Below are 18,256 nucleotides of genomic sequence, written 5' to 3' on the forward strand. Positions count from 1 at the left end.
GACAGCGGGTCTCGCCGCCGGGCGGCGCTGGCGGGGGACACAGAGGTCTCTGCCCCCGTGTCACCCCCCGGGTGTGGTTTGAGGCCCCCGGGGTCGGGGCTGCCGCGGGGGATGGGAAGCGGAGTCTTCGCGGCCCCGGGGCTGCGGGTCCCGCCATGCCCTTCCCGAGCCGAGCGCGGGGGCCGCTCGGGGCCCCCCCCGCGGTGCGGGCTGGCTCCGGCCCGGCCCCGGAAGGGCGGGCGGGCTCCTCTGGCGCAGCCCGGGGCCGGGGGCGGTGCGAACCCCCGGCGCGGGCAGGACCGGCTGCGCCGCCTCCCCCATCCGCTCGCCCTCCCCTTCCTTCCTGCTCCGCCGCCGAGCCGGGTTTGCCCCGGGGTTAGTCCTGGGATTAGACCTGGGTTTAGCCCCGCGATCACGCCTAACCCGCTCCCCAGGGCCCCGCACGCAGCGGCCCCGGCTCTGTCCCCGTCCCAGGAGCGGGTTCGGGTGCCGGTGGGTGCCGGTGGCGCGGAGCTGCTGACGCCCGTCGCTCGCTGCTCAGGACGGCGTGTCGGACGGAGCGCGGCGCCGCCGGGACCGGTTCGGCCGCAGCGGGATGTCCCGGCCGCCCTCCTTCACCCTGCGCGTCCCGGAGGCCACCGAGAGCGATGGGTGAGTGCGGCCCTGCCCGCGTCTGCCCCAGCCCTGTCCCCGCGCGTTCGGCCCCGGGATGCCGGGACACGGCAGCGCCCGCAGCAGGCACCGGGCAGCACGCGGGCTCGGGGCTGGCGCTCCGGCTTTTCCAGGGCTCCAGCCCCGGGTGAGCGGGTCTGTGTCCCTGCAGGCAGGAGCCGAGCCCGGATAACGAAGGAGCCCTGCACACCTCCTTCCACCAGCTCATCCAGGAGCAGAGCAGCTTGGTAGAGGCGGGTGTGGAGCTGGAGATGCAGGCAAGGGGCAGAGGTAAAGTGCTGTGGCCGCTGCCAGGGGGGTGGGATGGGGACAGTGTGTGTGCCCAGAACCATGCACTGTCCCAGACCCTGCCTGGGCCAGCAGAGCTGCAGCCAGAGCTCTTGTAGGAGCTGCTGACACATTTGCCAGTGCAGGCAGTGGGGCAGACCTGCCCTTGGGGACGCAGAGAGTGTTCCTGGAGAAGGGGATGCCCCTGGAAGAGCACACACCGGGGCAGTGGGGCTGGGAGGACGGGAGCTGTGGGCACCCTGGCTCTCACCATGCTGCACCCTGTGCTTGCTGTCCCAGAGCACCCAGCACACCTGGCCCCGCCAGGTGCCGATGCCACAGCCTGGCAGGAGCCTGGGCAGGGCGAACAGCACCCTGGCTACTCCTCCACCACCCTGCGGATCCTCGCCAGCATGCCCAGCCGCACCATCGGTGGGTACCACCCACCCTTCCCCAGGCGCAGGAGCCCCTCGGCAGAGCTCTCCCATCCGCCTGGCTCTGCCGTGGCGCCCACCCTCCTGCCCTGCTCCCGCCTGCAGGGCGCAGCCGCGGGGCGATCATCTCCCAGTACTACAACCGCACCGCCCGGCTGCGGCGCCGGAGCAGCCGCCCGCCCCTGCAGCAGCTCTGCCGCGCCGCACGGCCCAGCGTGCGGCAATACGACCTGGAGACCGACCCCGCCAGGGCCACGCTGGAAGGTGAGGGTCCGTCGGGAGCGGGGCAGGCGGTGCTGGCACTATCCTCGCTCTGGGTTCGGGACGGGCATGCCATGTCCATGTCCTGAGCCCCTTGCACCCCCAGAGAAGCGGAACCTGCTGGTGAAGGAGCTCCTGAGCCTCTCGCCCAGCCAGCGCAGCCACATGCTGCTCACCGTGCCCCTCAGCCTGGCAGAGAAACGCACCCTCCGGTAGGTCTTGTCCTGCCAGCCCTGGCCAGCAGGGCTTCCACAGCCAGGGCCGCCCCGGGGCCCATGTCACCCCCTGACCCCCCTCTCTGCTGGGCAGGCGGGAGCTGAGCGGGCAGATGAGCCCCCCGAGGCAGCACACGCAGCACCGGGCCCCCTCCTCTCCCTGCGGATGGTCCAGGGGCTGCGTCATCCTCGTAAGGCTGGGATAGGATACAGGGCCGCGCAGCAGCTGTTGGGGGCTCCGGCACAGGCTCCGGCCCTGGTGCTCCCCCTGTGCTCCCTCTCCGCAGGGCTGCCGGGGCCTCTGGTACAGGCTCCTCTCCCTGCTCCCCGCTGCGGAGCCCTGGCACTACTCCCTGAAGCAGATTGGGGGCCGCTTCGGCTCCAGTGTCCTCTCCTACTTCGTCTTTCTCAAGACACTCCTTATGTTCAACATCTTCTCATTCCTCATCCTCCTGGTCTTCGTGGTGGCCCTGCAGGCTGCGTATCCCCCTGCCTCACCCAGCCCCCCGCCCTTCACTGGCCTCGAGCTCCTCACGGGAGTGGTGAGCACCACCAGCGCATCCCCGGGATGGGGGCTGCTCCTGCCCTGCATCCTGCCCTGCATCCCTGCCCTGCATCCCTGCCCTGGTAATGTCCCCATCCCTGCCCTGCATCCCTGCCCTGCATCCCTGCCCTGCATCCCTGCCCTGCATCCCTGCCGCGGTGATGTCCCCATCCCTGCCGCGGTAATGTCCCCATCCCTGCCGCGGTGATGTCCCCATCCCTGCCCTCACATAGCTGGGGCCCTGGGATCCCCAGTGCTGTGAATGCAGAAGCGAGTGCTTGGTGCTGCCCCAGCCCAGGGCCGTGTCCCCATGAGCTGGGCCAGGCTGGGCAGGGAGCTGCAGGCACTGCTGCCATCACCACGATCCTCGTCGTGCGCTTCCCCACAGGGCTCCTTCACTCACTCGCTGCTGTACTACGGCTACTACAGCAACACCACCCTCAACGAGCCCTGTGCCTCCGGCCCCAACAGCAGCACGTGTCCCCTTGCAGCGCCCCCGCTGCCATACAACATGCCGCTGGCCTACGTCCTCAGCGTCGGGGTCTCCTTCCTCGTCACCTGCGTCCTGCTGGTGTACAGGTGGGTGAGCATCGCCTGCGGCGCTGCCAGCCTCCCCCTCCCAGCGCCCTGACGTCTCCCCCTCGCTGCAGCGTGTCCCGCTCCTTCGGGGAGAGCTATCGCGTGGGCAGCTCCGCGGGGGGCCTGGCGGTCAAAGTCTTCTGCGCCTGGGACTTCAAGGTGGTCCAGAGGCGCTCGGTGAAGCTGCAGTGTGAGAACATCTGCACCCAGCTGAAGGTGAGCAGCTGGGCTGGAGCTGCCTGCGCACGCCCTGAGCCCTGCGGCGGGCGCGTGGAGGCGTTTGCAGGAGCCAGCCCAGACCCTGGGGCTCAGCACCCCTGTCCCCCCGCACAGGGGGGCTCTGCAGCTGCAAATGCCCCCGACTCCAACCCCACACCAGCACTTTGCCCTTCGGCCCCCTGGGTCCTGCTCGGTGCTGCAGGACAAACCTGGAGCACATCGGGCAGCACGGGCACCGCTCTCTTGCAGGAGCTGCTGGCGGAGCAGCGCTCCCGCTCGCGCTCCCGCAGCCTCTGCCAGCGCCTGGGGCGCTGCGCTGTGCTGCTGCTGGCCTGGGCCCTCTCGCTGGGCACGGTGCTGGGCGGCGTGCTGGCCGTGCACCACGTCTCGCAGCGCATGCACACGGTGAGTGCTGCCGCGCGCCAGGGAGCTCCTGCCCCGGTGTTGGGGCTCGGGGGCGGCGCGCTGGGGAGGGTGGCCAGAGCAGCCCTGGGAGGCGGGGCAGCCCGCTCCCGGTGCGGTGTTTGCTGCCGTCCCGCAGGCGCCGGGCTGCCGGCAGCCACGCGCTCAGCCCGCTGCCCGCTGCCAGGTTCAGCAGGAGCTCCGTGCGCGGGGCAGCGGCCGGCAGCAGCGGGAAGCCGTCCTGCTGGTCCTGCCCCTCGCCGTGTCCCTGCTCAACACGCTGCTGCCCCACCTGTACACGCTGCTGGCGCGGTGGGAGCGGCAGGACTCCCCCGCCGCGCAGGTCTACGTGGCGATCTGCAGGTGGGCTGCCTGGGGAGGGAGCATCCTGCAGCCCCGTGGGCCAGGGGGAGGCTTTGGGGCCGGGCACCCCACAGGTGGGGCTCTGCCCCTCCATCCCCAGCACTCAGGGGCTTCTGGCCCTGCTCCTGCTCCCCAGGAACCTCATTCTGAAGATGGTGGTGCTTGGCCTGCTGTGCTACCAGTGGCTCAGCCGGAGGGTCGTCTGCTCCGTGGAGGAGGTCAGCAGCACCGCGCGGCGCCGGGCTCCGCTGGGTCGGCGCCGGGGCACACGGTGCCCGTGCGAGCTGTCTGGGACACGCCGTGCAGACTGCCCTTTGCCCGGGAGCGCGGAGCAGCGCCGAGGCTGCCGTCCTGGCACCGGCAGCAGCACGGGCAGGGTCTGCAGCCGGGGATCTGCTGGGCAGCGCCGCAGGCACCGTCCGCTCCTGTGCTGGGGAGGGAGCGCAACAGCCGCACGCAGCCACCTGGACCGGGGACCGGGGAAAGGGTGTGGGGGGGAAAAACTGCCACGGCCCCTCACACCCCATGGGGGCCACGAGAACGTGAAGGGGCAGGCGAGGCCTCGCTCCGCACTCGGTGCCACCTTTGCTTCCCCCCAGTGCTGGGAGACGTGTGTGGGGCAGGACCTGTATCGCTTCATGGTGATGGACTTCATGTTCACGCTGCTGGACACACTCTTCAGGGAGCTGCTCTGGAGGTACGTGCCCCGGGAGGGCCCCCGCAGCGCGGCTCCCCCGGCGCGGCCCTGCGGCGCTGCCCGGCGCGCCCGCTCTGCGCGGTGCGGGAGCCGGGGCACTGCGCACGCTCCCCGCGGCCGTGCAGGAGCAGAGCTCTGCTCCGTCCCAGGCTGATCCTGGAGAAGAGGCTGAAGAGGAAGCAGAAGCCCGAGTTTGACATTGCTCGAAACGTGCTGGAGCTGATCTACGGGCAGACCCTGACCTGGTGAGACGGCTCCTGCCTGGCGCGGCTTGGCCGCATGGCCCCTGGGAGCCCCACGGTGGGCAGGGACCAGGCACGGGGAGCTGCACGTTCCGCTAAGCGGGGTCAGGGAGACCCCACAGCCCCGCACGGGGGGGCGGGCATCCTGGTGCCAGCACCATACAGCTGCAGCCCCCGCGCTCCCTGCGTGGTGGGGTGAGAACCACGGGGGACCGGCAGCAGCGTCCCAGTGCGGCTCCAGCATCCCCCGCTGGCCCCGCCAGGGCTCAGCTCCTCTCGCTCCTCTCCCCCAGGCTGGGTGTTCTCTTCGCCCCGTTCCTGCCGGCCGTGCAGACGCTGAAGCTGCTGCTGCTGTTCTACATCAAAAAGGTGTGAGCTGCTCCCCCTCCAGCCCCCGTGCATCCCCGCAGTGGGCTCCCCCGCGTCCTGCCGCAGCAGAGGGGCCGGTGCAGCAAGACAGGTGGTCTGGCGGGAGGGAGGGGTGTTGAGGACGGGGTGTCCGGAGCTCCTGGGCTCCGCGGGGCGGGAGGTCGGGCCGGGCCCGGCAGCACGGGGACATGGCTCCTGCCCACAGAGCAGCCTGATGCGGAACTGCCGGGCGCCCAGCACGCCCTGGCAGGCGTCTCGCATGAGCACCATCTTCATCACCTTGCTGTGCTTCCCGTCCTTCCTGGGCGCAGCCGTGTTCCTCTCCTACACCATCTGGGCGTGAGTACCCGCCGGCCCGGGCGCGGGGCAGGGGCTGGCGCCTCCCCACACTGGTGGCACGTGGAGCCATTGTCTCCAGCGCAGGGCTGTGCAACAGCAGCTGTTTCCAGATGTTCCTGACGCAGGGTGGGGGGCCCCTTGTCCAGCCCTGGGGAGGGCTGGGCTGCCCGCCGCTCTGCCCCACGCCGCGCTGTCTGCCCAGGGTGCGGCCGTCTGAAACCTGCGGTCCCTTCCGGGGGCTGGAAACCATCTACAAGTCAGGGCAGACCTGGGTGCAAGTGCTGGAGAAGTCCAACCCCAACATCACCTGGCTCGCCTGGGTCCACCAGCACCTGGTGGAGAACAGCTTCCTCCTGTTCTTCATGTCCGGGATCCTGCTGTGAGTCCAGCCCCGAGCCTCAACCCCGGGCTGTGCTTTGGGGGTCCCGGGCACGGCCCTGAGCGGGCGCTGGGAGCCGGGGTGTCACTCCAGAGCCCTGTGCCCGGAGTGCCGCGTCCCCGGCTTCCCGCCCCGGCTGCCACCGCCCGGTGCTGCGTGTCATTGCAGAGCCGTGATCTACTTCAACATCCAGGTGGTGAGAGGCCAGCGCCGGATCATCCGCTTGCTGGAGGAGCAGATCGCCAACGTGCGTGAGCCCCGCGTCCCGGTCCGGCCCCAGCATGGCCGCCGCGCTGCCGGCCTCGGGCTCTGGGCCTGGCTGCGCCGCCGCCTCTGCGGCTGCTCACCGCGCTGCCCGTGCTGTTGCAGGAGGGGCAAGATAAAATATTTCTCATCCAGAAGCTTCACTCGGTTTACGAGCAGAGAGAGAGATGCGCCTGAGTCCCAGGTGAGGCTGGCGCCGAGGGGCTGCGGGGGCCGGGAGCTCGGGTGGGCGCGGGAACGGGCACGCGTCTCTGCCCCGTGCTGCTGCGGGGCCGTGGGGGGCCGGCCTGGCCGCGGCCGAGCGCTGTGTGCCAGGAGCGGGAGGTGTAGGTGACAGGGCAGCCAGCCCTGCCAGAGCTGCCACCCCTCCCTGTGCTGGCAGCTGGGGCTGCGGGCTGGGGCTGCCTCGGCGCTGGGGCCGCTGCGTCCCTTGTGCTGCTGCGGATGGCACCAGCCGCCGGCAGAGCCAGCGCAGGGACGGGGGGGGACAGGCCTGGGACAGGGAGCAGGAGGATGGGACGTTCAGAGATGCTGGTCTCTGCTGTCCCCAGCAGCAGCCCCCGGGGCACAGGGGCTGCACGTTCCCGTCAGGCTCCTTGGGCAGGAAGGGGCTGGACCCATCGCACCCATCGCAGCGCTGGGAGCGGCGGGACCGTGGGGTGCTGGGGAGATGCTCTGCTGCAGCCAGGGACACATCGGGACGTCAGCAGCTCCACGGGGACGTTGCAGCACAGGGACAGGGATGCTCCCACTGCCAAGAGCTGCCGGGGACACGGCAGGCGCAGCAGGACCAGGACAGCCCAGGGCACAGCCCTGCGGCAGGATGGGCTCCGGAGAGCCGCGATGCTGCCAAGCGCCGGGCAGAGGAACCCGAGGGTGCTGGATCCCCAGCTGCAGGCTGCCCGGATCATTAAAGCTCAGCTGCGGGAGCACCCAGCCTGTGTCTGACTGTTGCGCTGGAAGCGGGTGAGCGGGTTTGGCGCGGTAGCACCAGCATTCGTTAGGGGTGGTGACGGCAGCCGGGGCCGCACGTGCTCCCCAGCACCGCTGCCCACCCCTGGCTGCCCCGGCAAGACAGCGCAGCCCCAGCCCCGGCCCGGGGACGCTGGTTGTGCCCACGGCACGGCCCCGGCACCCAGGGACGTTGTGCCGCGGTGCGCGCCGGGCCCGGGCAGCCACAAGTGCCCCGTGACTTGGCTCTTGTGCCGGGGGGTGAGGCCGTCGGGGCGGGTTATCGGTGCGGACACAGACACAGTTTATCGGTGCAGACGTGGGCCGGGCTCCCTGCGCAGGCTCAGCTGTTCCCTGAGCCCAGGCGAGCGCTGCGGAGCAGCCGTGCGCTGATGCTGCAGCTCGTGAGACCCCCTGAGTGGGGCAGCCCCGTGGCTCAGCCTTGCTGGCTCCTGACACCCACCCGTGTCCCCCGCCACCCCTGCAGTTCAGCCTCGCTGGCTCCTGACACCCACCCGCCTCCCCGGTCACCCGTGCTGCGGCTGCACAAGCCCTGCAGGGCCAAAGCCGTGGGCAGGAGCCCCCGCACACACACTTGGCCTCCACCCTGAAGCCGTTCCCAGCCCCCGCCCCCAAGCTGCTGCTCACAACCCGAGGCGCCAGCACGGCCCCGCACCAGCGCGTTCTGGCCCCCGGGGCTCCTGCTCGTCCCTGCCCGGAACAGCAGCGATCCCACCCGAGCACAGCGGAGCCGCCAGCCCAGAGCGTGGTGAAGTTTTTACTGTGAAGTCCCGCGGGGTCAGGGCCGGCACCAGCCCGCGGCCCTGCCCCGTGCCCAGCCCGCGGCCCTGCCCCGTGCCCAGCCCGCGACTCTGCCCCGTCCCCAGCCCGCGACCCTGCCCCGTCCCCAGCCCGTGTCCCTGCCCCGTGCCCAGCCCCGCGCAGGGCAGCTGCTCAACAGCCGCCTCGTGTGCCAGGAGCCGCCGGCGCTGCCACGGGGCCGGGGTCACCGGGCGTCCCCGAGCGTGGCCCGGAGCCACCGCAGGACGTCGGCCAGGCCGGTGCCATCGCGGGCGCTGGTCTCCAGCATCGTGATGGGCTGCGTGGCGCAGGAGACGATGTCCCGCATGCGAAACAGCGACTTCATCTCCGCCAGCGACATGTAGCAGGGCAGGTCACTGCAGCGGGGGCTGTGTCAGCCCATCACGGCAGCTCCTGCCGGCACAGCCCTGGCGCGGGGGCTCTGCGGGCCCGGTGAGCGTGGCACAGCGCAGCTGCTGCCCCGGGACACGTGGGGCTTCCTCGGTGTCACTGATGGAAGGGACCAGCGCGCACTCTGGGGTTGTCCCCACACCCCCCCGGGCGAGCCCCCTCCTCACATCTTGTTGAAGAGGACGAGGACGGGCACGGCGGCCAGCGGCGCTGCGGAGAGTACGGACAGCAGCTGCACGCAGGACGAGGACACCTGCGTGGGGTTGGCGGCATCGACCACGAACTGCGGGGACAGAGGGGAGAGCGGCGGTGGGAGAGCCCGGGGAGGGAAATCGGGAACCGGGGCTGAAACCGGGAGCCGCCTTCCCGCGGCAGAGCCGGAGCGGGGCCGGCCCCAGCCGTGGGGTCCGTCCCTGGGCCCGGGGCCGTCGGTGGCGGGTCCCGGTGCCGCCGCTCACCAGCACAGCGCTGCACTCGCCGTAGTAGCTGGGCCAGATGGGGCCCATACAGCCGCCCAGCTCCCGCAGCCTCGCCCGCCGCGGCAGCCGCAGGTCGCTCAGGTTGGTGCCCACCTGCCGGGACAGGCGGCTCGGCGGCTGCGCTCGGGGCCCCGGCCGCATCGGAGCTGCCGGGCGGCTCCCGGCCCCGCCCGGCCCTGCCTACCGTGGGCAGCGTGGCCGGGGGCGCGCCCAGCTCCGCGGCGCCGTCCTCGGTGCTCAGCTGTGCGGCGCGTTAAGGGCCCTGCGGCGCCTGGGGGGGACGGGGACGGGGACACGTCCCTACGTACGTACGTACGTACGTACGTGCCCGTCCCCGTCCCCGTCCCCGTCCCCGTCCCGTCCCGTCCCCGTCCCCGTCCCGTCCCGTCCCGTCCCCGTCCCCGTCCCCGTCCCCGTCCCCGTCCCGTCCCGTCCCGTCCCCGTCCCCGTCCCGTCCCGTCCCGTCCCGTCCCGTCCCCCGGATATGACGTAGCCGCCGCGCCACGAGGCTCTTCCCGCCGCCCGCCGCCCCCAGCAGCAGGCACGTGGGCACCGGCCGCCGCGCCACCGCCATCGCGCCCCTGCCGGAAGCGGCCACGCCCCTGCCGGAAGGAGCCACGCCTCTGCCGGAAGCGGAAGTGGCCGCGGAGGGGCGGTGGGGCAGCCGGGCCGGCGGGGCAGCCATGGGGCGCGGTGGCGGCACCTTCGAGCGGCTCCTCGGTACCGGCCGCGGCCTCCCCTTGCCCTCCCCTGCCCTCCCTTCCCCTCCCTTCCCCTCCCTTCCCCTCGGCGCGGCGGGCGGGGCGGGGCCGGGCGGCTGCCGGGCGCAGCGCGGCCGGGTCTCGGGGCCGCCTGGGCGGGTGGTGTCGGGCCCGCGGGAGCCGGTGCGGCGGGTCCGGGGGCACCGAGCGGCCCGGGGGTGCCGAGCGGCCCGGGCGGCTGGCGGGGAAGAGCGGACCCAGCGGCGGGACGGGCAGAGCCGCGTCCCGCGGGCTCACGGTCCGTTCCTTGCAGACAAAGCCACGAGCCAGCTGCTGCTGGAGACCGACTGGGAGTCCATCCTGCAGATCTGCGACATGATCCGCCAGGGGGACACGCAGTGAGCTGGGACCCGGGCTGCTGGGCCCGGGGTGCTGGGGCGCGGGGTGCTGGGCCCGGGGTGCTGAGGCCGGGGTGCTGGGGCCCGGGGTGCTGGGCCCGGGGTGCTGGGCCCGGCTGACGCGACACCCCAGTGACGCACAAGCCGCGGGGCGTTTGTGCCCCCGGGGGCCATGGGGCCCGAGGGCGAGCGCTGCCCGCTGTGGGGGGTGAGCGGGGTCCCGGCGGCGGTGCAATCTCCTCTCACACCCTCGGTTACCTCAGCTTTGCGCTCTCCTTTCTCACCCAGAGCGAAATACGCTGTCAGTGCTATCAAGAAGAAAGTGAACGACAAGAACCCCCACGTGGCTCTGTACGCGCTGGAGGTAACGGCCCCAACCGCGAGCGCTGCCGGGCTGGGTCGCAGGCCGGGGGCGGCCGGTCCCGTCCCAGCTGTGCCGCCCGCGCCACGTCCCCGGCCCGGGGCCGCGCCGAGGGGTTTCCGGTCGGCTGGGAGGTTTGTGACCGATCGGCAGGCCGCAGTTTTTGTTCTTGAATTCCAGCTCAGCGTTAGGAGCAGACACAGCGGGAACATGCTGTCCCTGCATAGCGGAGGCACAAAGGCCACCGAGCCGTTGCTGGGTCACTTGCCCTTAGCCTGGCAGTGTCCCCTTCTCAGGCTTCACAGGCGCTGCCCTGACAGGACTCGTTGCTGTGCCCGCCTCGCTGTGCTGCCGCAGGGACCTGTGACGTGTGCTGGGACCCGCCGGGAGCCACAGAAGCCACGGGCTGATATTGTCCTTTGCCATTGCAGGTTATGGAGTCAGTGGTTAAAAACTGTGGCCAAACAGTCCATGACGAGGTGGCCAATAAACAGACTATGGAGGAACTGAAGGAAATACTCAAGGTAAATCTCTCTGATTTTATTGTTGTTTTTGACTGAGCTTGTAGCAGAAGCCGCAGCAGCAGCAAACGTACGCGTCCTCTCTTTCATTCCATTTGTATGCGGAACAGAAGGGATACAGGGAATGTGTTACAGGAAAGAGCAAACTGTGTTGTGTGGTGTGAAGGGTGAGTGCAGGGGAGTGCTGCTGGGGGAGGCGTGTTGTGACAGCGATGGTGACGTTAGCCCGTGCTGTGACTGGGGAGGGACACGCTGCAAAGGCCCAGACGTTTCCTGTGTGCGACGCTTTGCTTGGCTGGAGCCAGCAAAGGAGAACAGGTGACGGTCCAGAGCTGGGCGGCGGTGAGGTGAGGTGAGTCCTGCCTGTGGCACCGCTGGGGCATGCGGGGAGGGCAAAACGAGCAGAAGCTTCCTCGTTATTTTGGCCATTTCACTGGCCTGTGGAGCTGCTTGAGGAGCTTTGCCGGACTGCCAGGCCATTGTCACAAGCTCTTTCACTTGCCAGTTCGATATAGCGTGATGTCTCATGAGCTCCGTGTGTTCTGCGGCTGGAGACTTCCACAAGTGAAGTGAAATGAGAACTGGTGTCTCCAGCCCTCGGCCCCAGAACGGCACCGCCCCGGCAGCAGGTGCCCAGGTGACCCAGATACCTGGTGACTGAGCCGTGCGAGTGCCACGGCCCCGCGCAGCGCCGCAGGCGGCTCTGCTGTCACCTTCCTGCCAGGGCTGACCCAGCCTCTGTGTGCGATCTGCTGACACGCGGCCGCGAGCGAGCAGGTGTTGCAGCGCGGTCACTCCGGCGCTGAGGGGACCAGATGAGAGCAGATTGGGCCGTTTTGTGGTTCTCTCCAGTCCTTATCCGCCTCGGTAGTTCCACAACTGCCGCAGACCCGCTGTCCTACGCTTGCAGCTTTGCTGCTTGTGCGTGCCCAGGGCTGGTGAAAGGGCCACGGTTCTGAGGAGGCTCAGGGCTGTGACGGTTGTGGAATGCAGGATTTTGCCAAGTCTTGTAGAAGTTTGGAGCTGCAGGAATTGTCGGGAAGTCACGCTGTGGCTGAGCTCTCTGAAACAGGAGCTCGGTGACGCTGCTGCGCGTCTGGGCAGTTTCTGCAGCAGCCGTCACGTCAGCGCGCGGGTCAGCTGTGACGGAGCTGCTCGGGGCTGCCCGGGACAGGAGCAGCCTGCCCAGGTTCCCTCCAGCCTCTCAACCTGCGAGACGGGCAGCCCGGCCTGCAGAGGGCAGGCAGCCGGCTGGGCTCACCGTGCCGCATCCTGCGGCGGCTTTGGCTTCTCCTGGGCAGGAGTCTGGCACTGGGGTGCTGACGGCCGGGGCTGGGGGTGCTGACGGCCGGGGCTGGGGGTGCTGACGGCCGGGGCTGGGGGTGCTGACGGCCGGGGCTGGGGATGCTGACGGCCGGGGCTGGGGATGCTGACGGCCGGGGCTGGGGGTGCTGACAGCCGGGGCTGGGGGTGCTGACGGCCAGCACCAGCCCCGTCGGGCCCTCTGCTGCGAGCTGCGTGGCCTGTCACCCGGGCGGGGTGGACGGGGCTGTGTCACTGTGGGTCCTGCGGGTTCCCGGGTGCGGGACGAGGTGCTCCTGTGAGGGGTCGAGCAGCCCGTGCTCGTGCCTGCGCCAGCCTCTGTGGGAACTTTCTCAAAGCAGCGTAACCTCAGCCTTCCCAGGTCAATCCCCACTCTCTGGAGGACGTTTCCTTGCTCTTGCCGTGGGTGGAGCGGGGAAGCCGAAGGAGCACATGGTCCTTGCTCCGGACTGCCCTATTGCCGTGTTCTGGCAGCTCTTACCTCGTACAGCTGCTCTGAAGTCTTTCCGTGGGCAGTGCGGCTCTCTCCTGGGCATTCACACCAGCCTTTGGGCTCCAGGGTCTTTTCTTCAGATTTTTTTTTCTCCTCTCTTTCTGCGCAGCGGCAAGTGGAGACGAGCGTGCGCAGCAAGATCCTGTACCTCATCCAGGCCTGGGCTCACGCCTTCCGCAACGAGCCCAAGTACAAGGTGGTGCAGGACACCTACCAGATAATGAAGGTCGAAGGTGAGCACCGTGGGCGGAGCGGGGCGGGCAAGCGGCCGAGCAGCTCTGGCGGAGCCGCGCAGGAGGAGGACTGGCTGTCAGGTCCTGCCTGCTGTCAGCCCAATCTAAACATGCGATACCGAGCTCTTCCTTGGCGTTAGTTGTGGCGCATCACAGGCAGGGCCGAGCTGAGCTGGGCCTGTTGCATGGCCGGGACCCGCGGCACGAGGGTGTGGACACCACGGCCTCCCCGCGCGCAGGAGCCCCTTCCCATGGGACTCTCGCTTCTCCCGCAGGGCACGTGTTCCCGGAGTTCAAGGAGAGCGATGCCATGTTCGCTGCAGAAAGGGTGAGCCCTGCTGCGGGAGGCGGCGCTGCGGGACACCCCTCGCTCCTGTCCCGTCCCTGCTAACGTTCTCCACTCGGTGCAGATCGGAGGCCCCGCTGGGTGCGTGGTGCTCCAGCGGTCACACAGGCCGTTTCTGGGGTCGTGTACGGCAGTTCAGCCTAAAACTGCCAAAGGGAGGGAAGATGTGACCAGAGCAGGGAATTAGTCTTGTCCCCGACTGGGTGGCCTCCTAGCAGCGCGGCAGTCTGCACTGGGCCACGGGGCGTTGCTGAAGCCGTTGCTGTGCACACGTGTTCCTAGAAAACCTCTTGCTGACTGGGGAAGCGTTCCAGTGTCTGGTGACACGAGAGGAGGTCACGTGCAGGGGTCGATATTTCCTGTTGAGCTGCAAACACTTCAGTCCCCCCGCTCGGAAGCGCACCTTGGTCAGCCCGGCGGCTCCGGAACGCTCCGTGAGTCGTCCTCCCTGGGGCCGCCTCCCCCTCCTCACACAACTTTCCCTATCCCAACAGGCTCCCGACTGGGTGGACGCTGAGGAGTGTCACAGGTGCCGGGTGCAGTTTGGTGTCGTGACGCGGAAGGTGGGTGCTGCTCCTGCCCCGCGAGGTCCCCGTCCCGCGCAGCCCCAGGGCTCGCGAGGTTCCCTGCGCCCACGTGTGAGCGTGTCAGCACTGGGCCGTGGGCCCTGGGCACCCGCAGGGAAGCGCCAGGAGCGTCTGAGTGGTGTTTCCAGTGGTGAAGCAGCATCTGATGCGCTGGTGTCTCCATCCTTTGCAGCATCACTGCAGGGCCTGCGGGCAGATCTTCTGTGGCAAATGCTCCTCCAAGTATTCCACCATCCCCAAGTTCGGGATTGAGAAGGAAGTGCGAGTCTGCGAGCCCTGTTACGAGCATCTCAACAAGTCAGTGCCCTTTGTGGTGTTTCTTTGCTTGTGACAGCTAGAACGGAGAGGGGACACGTGGTGTGGAGCCACCTTCCTGCAGGGCAGAGCCAGGGTCCCCAGCTGCTTGGGCGGGCTGGGCTCCCCTCCTGGGAGCAGTTATGGCTGTAGTCTTGTGCAGAGCTGGGGCCCCAGCGCAGAGGAAGGAGCGTTCATTCTGCTCTGTTGCCTCTTTCTGACTGCAGGAAAGCTGAGGGTAAATCTGCCGCCACCTCTGAGCTGCCCCCCGAGTACCTAACCAGCCCCCTGTCGCAGCAGTCCCAGGTGAGCGCCGCCCCGTCGCTGCGCCAGCGACCCTGCCCCGCACCTCGGCCCCTCCGCTGAGCTCCTCTCACCCGCTGCTTGCAGCTGCCCCCCAAGCGTGACGAGACGGCGCTGCAGGAGGAGGAGGAGCTGCAGCTGGCGATCGCCTTGTCTCAGTCTGAGGCTGAGGAGAAGGAGAGAATGGTTCGTGCCCTGCCTGGCGTCAGGGAGCGGTTGTTGCCGTACAGCCCAGATGTGCTGGGCACCTCCTGGCTGCGTGGTGACAGATCTCCAGGCGTGTCCTGGCGGGAGCGAGTTGCGGGGCCGGTGGGATGAGGAGTGGCCGTGGAGCCGGGCAGGAGCTGTGCTGCAGCCCCGGGTCACGGCCACAGGCTGTGCCTGCGTGGGCAGCCCTGGGCCCGCCCCGCAGCAGCGGTACCAGGAGTGGGGCCAGCTCTGCCGGCTGTGCCTGCTGTCACCCCGGCGTGCCCCGTGTGGTGCTGACTGGGTGACCTGAGCCGTGCAGACAGTCCCTGAGCTGACAGGTTTTTCTCATTCGCAGAGGCAGAAAACCACCTACTCCATGTACCCGAAGGCCGAGCCCACGCCCATCACCTCGTCAGCGCCCCCGGCAGGCACGCTCTACTCCCCGCCCGTGGTAGGTCCCTGGGAGCCCTGATGGTGGAGCGGGGGACTCGGGCTGCCCCGTGCAGCCTTCCCAGGCCCAGTGGCATCGAGTCCCTGTTCTGAGAGAAGAGGTTTGCCCCGTTCAGGCCCTTGCTCTCCCACAGCGCTGCTGTGTTTGCGGCTGGCAGTCAGGTGCCTCTGCTGCTCGCGGCAGCTAACGCGGCGCTGTCACCTGCTCCTGGTGCGCAGCACGGGGGGTTGTGCGTGGCCAAGGCTGAGCAGGACACGGGCGCGGGAGCTGCGGGGCTCTGGTTTCTCTGAACGGGATCTCTCTCTGTCTTGTTCCAGAACTCCTCTGCTCCCTTGGCTGAGGACATTGACCCGGAGGTGAGGACCCGGGGATCCAGGCCTTGCTAGTCCCAGGCGCAGGCTCAGTCCCGGTGGGGCTGTGGTGCTCATCTGCCTTCTCTTGCAGCTGGCTCGGTACCTGAACCGCAACTACTGGGAGAAGAAACAAGAGGAGGTTCGCAAGAGCCCCACACCGTCAGCACCTCTGTCCCTCACCGAGCCCGCCGCGCAGCCGGGGGACGCCCACCCCCCCCCGCTGGGGGTTGTTGAGGTAAGGGGGGGCCTGGACCCATCTCCGGCAGCTTCTGGGGGCGAGGAGCTCCTGACTCCTCCCCTCAGCCCACTACGCAGCGCCGCGGGTTTGCTGCTGGCTCGGCAGGGAGGGCTGGGGCTGAGCGGCTGCCCGTCCCCCAGCAGCAGTACCAGAACGGCGAGTCTGAGGAGAACCACGAGCAGTTCCTGAAAGCGCTGCAGAACGCGGTCACCACCTTCGTCAACCGCATGAAGAGCAACCACATGCGGGGCCGCAGCATCACTAACGACTCGGCCGTGTTGTCCCTCTTCCAGTCCATCAACAACATGCACCCGCAGCTGCTGGAGCTGCTCAACCAGCTGGACGAGCGCAGGCGTACGTGGAGCTGCCCGGCGGGGCTGCGGGGCGGCGTCCTGGGGAGCGGGGGCTGCCCTGCGGGGCGGCGTCCTGGGGGGAGCAGGGGCTGCCCCAAGTGCTGGGGTTTGGCGTTCCCTGGCACAGCCAGCGCGGCGTGCGGGGGCGGTCGGTGCACAGGGCTGGTCCCAGGGCTCCCTCTCTCCCCTCCCCAGTGTACTACGAGGGTCTGCAGGACAAACTGGCCCAGATCCGGGATGCGCGGGGGGCTCTGAACGCGCTGCGGGAGGAGCACCGGGAGAAGCTGCGCCGCGCGGCGGAGGAGGCAGAGCGCCAGCGCCAGATCCAGCTGGCCCAGAAGCTGGAGATCATGAGGCAGAAGAAGCAGGTGAGGCAGGGAAGCATCGCGAGGGTCCCTGGGCTGCGCCAGCCAGCCCACGGCGGGGGGGACGCTGCGGGGTCCTGGCTCTGGCCGTCACGGCGCTGTTCCCACAGGAGTACCTGGAGATGCAGCGGCAGTTGGCCATCCAGCGGCTGCAGGAGCAGGAGAAGGAGAGGCAGCTGCGCCTGGAGCAGCAGAAGCAAACCATCCAGATGAGAGCCCAGATGCCGGCCTTCTCCCTGCCCTACGCGCAGGTGCGGCGGTTGGCCGGAGCCCGTCCTGCCCGGCGCAGGGGACGTGGCCTAAAGCTTCGTTTTGTTCCCCAGCAGCTCCAGGCCATGCCCGCAAATAGCGGGGTGATCTACCAGCCCTCTGGGCCCACCAGCTTCCCCAGCACCTTCAGCCCGGCCGGCTCAGTCGAGGGCTCTCCCATGCACGGCGTGTACATGAACCAGGCGGCGCAGGGGGGCTCGGGGCCGTACAGCGCGATGCCCGTCGCAGGGACAGGTATGGCAGGCAGCTGGTCCTGCGCGGTGGGGGCTGAGCGTAAGGCAGGTGCTTCAATCTCTGCCTCCCCCAGATCCCAGCATGGTGAACGCCTACATGTACCCGCCGGGCGCGGGCAGCGGGCAGGCGGCTCCGCAGGGGGCAGCGGTGCCCACCACCACCCCCGCCTACTCCTCCTACCAGCCCACAGCAACGCAGGGCTACCAGGCAAGTGCGGGGGCCTGCCACACTGTCACCGTGGCACGTGGCCTTCTGCAGGGCCAGGACATTCTGCGGGGTGGGTGCAACTTGCCCCGGCTCAGGGACGAGACCCCTGGGCGGGAGCGAGGGCTGGTTGGCCCCAGGTCTCCGGGTCTGCCGCTGCTGTCGCTGGGAGCGCGCTGGGGCCAGAGCCGGGTTTGGGCTTCCCAGGGGTGCGGAGGGAGGACTCCGGTTCCAGGGGAGCAGGGAGGGCTGGCCCTGGGGCGCTGGTTTGAGCCGTGCTGCGGCTGCCCTCGCCGTCTCAGCAGCCTCTCCTCTGCAGAGCGCGGCCTCGCAGTCGCAGAGCATCCCCGCCATCTCGCAGGCCCCCCAGGCGGGCACCATGGGCTACATGGGCAGCCAGTCAGTCTCCATGGGCTACCAGCCCTACGGCATGCAGGTGAGGGCACGGGGGCTGAGCTGCGGGGGCACGTGCCCGCGGAGCCCCTCGGGCCTGCGGCGGGAAGGGAGAGGCCGGGGGGGCTGTGGGTTCCCCCGCCCCGGGGCGCCGCCGCCCCCAGCGCCTGACGCGCCGCTCCGCAGGGCCTGCTGTCCGCGCTGCCGGGGCAGGACGCGGCGCTGAGCAGCCTCCCCGCGCAGCCCTACCTGCCCGGCCAGCAGCCGCTCTACCAGCAGGTGAGTGCCGGGGGCCCGGGGCCGGGGGCCGGGGCTGCGCTCGCTGACGGCCCCGCCTCCTCCCCGCAGATGGCACCCGCGGGGGGCGCCCCGCAGCAGCCGCCGCCGCAGCCGGCGCCCGCGCCGCCGCCGCAGGGCAGCGGGGAGGCGCAGCTCATCTCCTTCGACTGACCCCGGGTCCCGTGGACACTGACTGCACCGCCCGCCCCGCTGCCCCCGTCCCTGCCCGGGGGCGTGGGACCGAGCGGCCGGCCGGGGGGCGGCCCTGCACCCCCGGGCCGCTTCCCCGGGCCCCCCGGCCCGGGCAGGACCCGCCCGGTTCGCCCCGTCCCCGCCCCGGTCCCAGCTGCTCCTTCCCCACCCGCCCCTGCCGGGCCTGTCCCCGGCCCCGCCGCTCCCTGCCCGCCCCCTGCGGGGAACACCGAGTGCGATCGGTGACAATAAAATGTTCTGAACGAGCAGCCGGTGTCTGAGCAGGG

The 18,256-nt window shown here is 69.9% G+C and overlaps 3 protein-coding genes across 12 annotated transcripts; 2 read left to right on the forward strand and 1 right to left on the reverse strand.

Annotated features, from left to right (window-relative positions):
• Nucleotides 1-280: 280 nt before the first annotated feature.
• Nucleotides 281-7,173, forward strand: TMC6 (transmembrane channel like 6). Of its 7 annotated transcripts, none has more exons than XM_080356230.1 (21): nucleotides 281-375; nucleotides 542-651; nucleotides 824-942; nucleotides 1,240-1,371; nucleotides 1,479-1,637; nucleotides 1,741-1,846; nucleotides 1,944-2,040; nucleotides 2,137-2,391; nucleotides 2,782-2,972; nucleotides 3,044-3,188; nucleotides 3,441-3,596; nucleotides 3,781-3,956; nucleotides 4,093-4,174; nucleotides 4,556-4,653; nucleotides 4,803-4,898; nucleotides 5,189-5,264; nucleotides 5,470-5,603; nucleotides 5,806-5,982; nucleotides 6,151-6,229; nucleotides 6,352-6,430; nucleotides 6,798-7,173. In XM_080356230.1, the coding sequence occupies exons 2-20, from the start codon at nucleotides 596-598 to the stop codon at nucleotides 6,421-6,423; spliced, it is 2,406 nt and encodes an 801-aa protein (XP_080212356.1). In that variant the 5' UTR covers nucleotides 281-375; nucleotides 542-595; the 3' UTR covers nucleotides 6,424-6,430; nucleotides 6,798-7,173. The 7 variants fall into 7 exon arrangements, with proteins under 7 accessions (XP_080212356.1, XP_080212357.1, XP_080212358.1 ...); XM_080356231.1 differs by having other exon boundaries at nucleotides 6,801-7,173; XM_080356232.1 differs by having other exon boundaries at nucleotides 6,931-7,173.
• A 931-nt stretch (nucleotides 7,174-8,104) lies between these two features.
• On the reverse strand, nucleotides 8,105-9,469 carry ARL16 (ARF like GTPase 16). The gene is made up of 5 exons (XM_080356522.1): nucleotides 9,374-9,469; nucleotides 9,073-9,130; nucleotides 8,868-8,981; nucleotides 8,577-8,692; nucleotides 8,105-8,375 (listed from the first exon to the last, which is right to left on the reverse strand). Exons 1-5 carry the CDS (start codon nucleotides 9,460-9,462, stop codon nucleotides 8,204-8,206), a joined length of 549 nt encoding a protein of 182 aa, XP_080212648.1. The 5' UTR covers nucleotides 9,463-9,469; the 3' UTR covers nucleotides 8,105-8,203.
• Nucleotides 9,470-9,508: 39 nt separating this feature from the next.
• On the forward strand, nucleotides 9,509-18,215 carry HGS (hepatocyte growth factor-regulated tyrosine kinase substrate). 4 transcript variants are annotated; one of them, XM_080356567.1, is made up of 21 exons: nucleotides 9,509-9,608; nucleotides 9,903-9,987; nucleotides 10,276-10,351; nucleotides 10,780-10,872; nucleotides 12,795-12,918; nucleotides 13,194-13,246; nucleotides 13,759-13,827; nucleotides 14,024-14,148; nucleotides 14,373-14,451; nucleotides 14,536-14,634; nucleotides 14,993-15,088; nucleotides 15,406-15,444; nucleotides 15,533-15,676; nucleotides 15,820-16,033; nucleotides 16,228-16,400; nucleotides 16,508-16,648; nucleotides 16,721-16,901; nucleotides 16,975-17,108; nucleotides 17,425-17,541; nucleotides 17,685-17,773; nucleotides 17,847-18,215. In XM_080356567.1, exons 1-21 carry the CDS (start codon nucleotides 9,572-9,574, stop codon nucleotides 17,968-17,970), a joined length of 2,292 nt encoding a protein of 763 aa, XP_080212693.1. In that variant the 5' UTR covers nucleotides 9,509-9,571; the 3' UTR covers nucleotides 17,971-18,215. The 4 variants fall into 4 exon arrangements, with proteins under 4 accessions (XP_080212693.1, XP_080212694.1, XP_080212695.1 ...); XM_080356568.1 differs by having other exon boundaries at nucleotides 16,724-16,901; nucleotides 17,847-18,213; XM_080356569.1 differs by having other exon boundaries at nucleotides 16,724-16,901; nucleotides 17,685-17,777; nucleotides 17,847-18,211.
• The last annotated feature ends 41 nt before the right edge of the window (nucleotides 18,216-18,256 follow it).

Source organism: Nesoenas mayeri (genome assembly GCF_963082525.1).
Source record: "Nesoenas mayeri genome assembly, chromosome: 19".
NCBI lineage: Eukaryota > Metazoa > Chordata > Aves > Columbiformes > Columbidae > Nesoenas > Nesoenas mayeri.

What these genes read in the sequence shown, in the direction of transcription:
- TMC6 (XM_080356230.1), top strand. Translation starts at nt 596, where the DNA reads ATGTCCCGGCCGCCCTCCTTCACCCTGCGCGTCCCGGAGGCCACCGAG. An exon ending in GCAGAGAAACGCACCCTCCG is followed by an intron (nt 1,847 to 1,943) that starts GTAGGTCTTGTC and finishes TCTGCTGGGCAG; the next exon opens with GCGGGAGCTGAGCGGGCAGA. An exon ending in CCAGGGGCTGCGTCATCCTC is followed by an intron (nt 2,041 to 2,136) that starts GTAAGGCTGGGA and finishes CCCTCTCCGCAG; the next exon opens with GGCTGCCGGGGCCTCTGGTA.
- ARL16 (XM_080356522.1), bottom strand. Translation starts at nt 9,462, where the DNA reads ATGGCGGTGGCGCGGCGGCCGGTGCCCACGTGCCTGCTGCTGGGGGCG. An exon ending in CCCCGGCCACGCTGCCCACG is followed by an intron (nt 8,982 to 9,072) that starts GTAGGCAGGGCC and finishes CTGTCCCGGCAG; the next exon opens with GTGGGCACCAACCTGAGCGA. An exon ending in CTCGTCCTCTTCAACAAGAT is followed by an intron (nt 8,376 to 8,576) that starts GTGAGGAGGGGG and finishes CCCCCGCTGCAG; the next exon opens with TGACCTGCCCTGCTACATGT.
- HGS (XM_080356567.1), top strand. Translation starts at nt 9,572, where the DNA reads ATGGGGCGCGGTGGCGGCACCTTCGAGCGGCTCCTCG. An exon ending in ATCCGCCAGGGGGACACGCA is followed by an intron (nt 9,988 to 10,275) that starts GTGAGCTGGGAC and finishes TTTCTCACCCAG; the next exon opens with AGCGAAATACGCTGTCAGTG. An exon ending in AACTGAAGGAAATACTCAAG is followed by an intron (nt 10,873 to 12,794) that starts GTAAATCTCTCT and finishes CTTTCTGCGCAG; the next exon opens with CGGCAAGTGGAGACGAGCGT.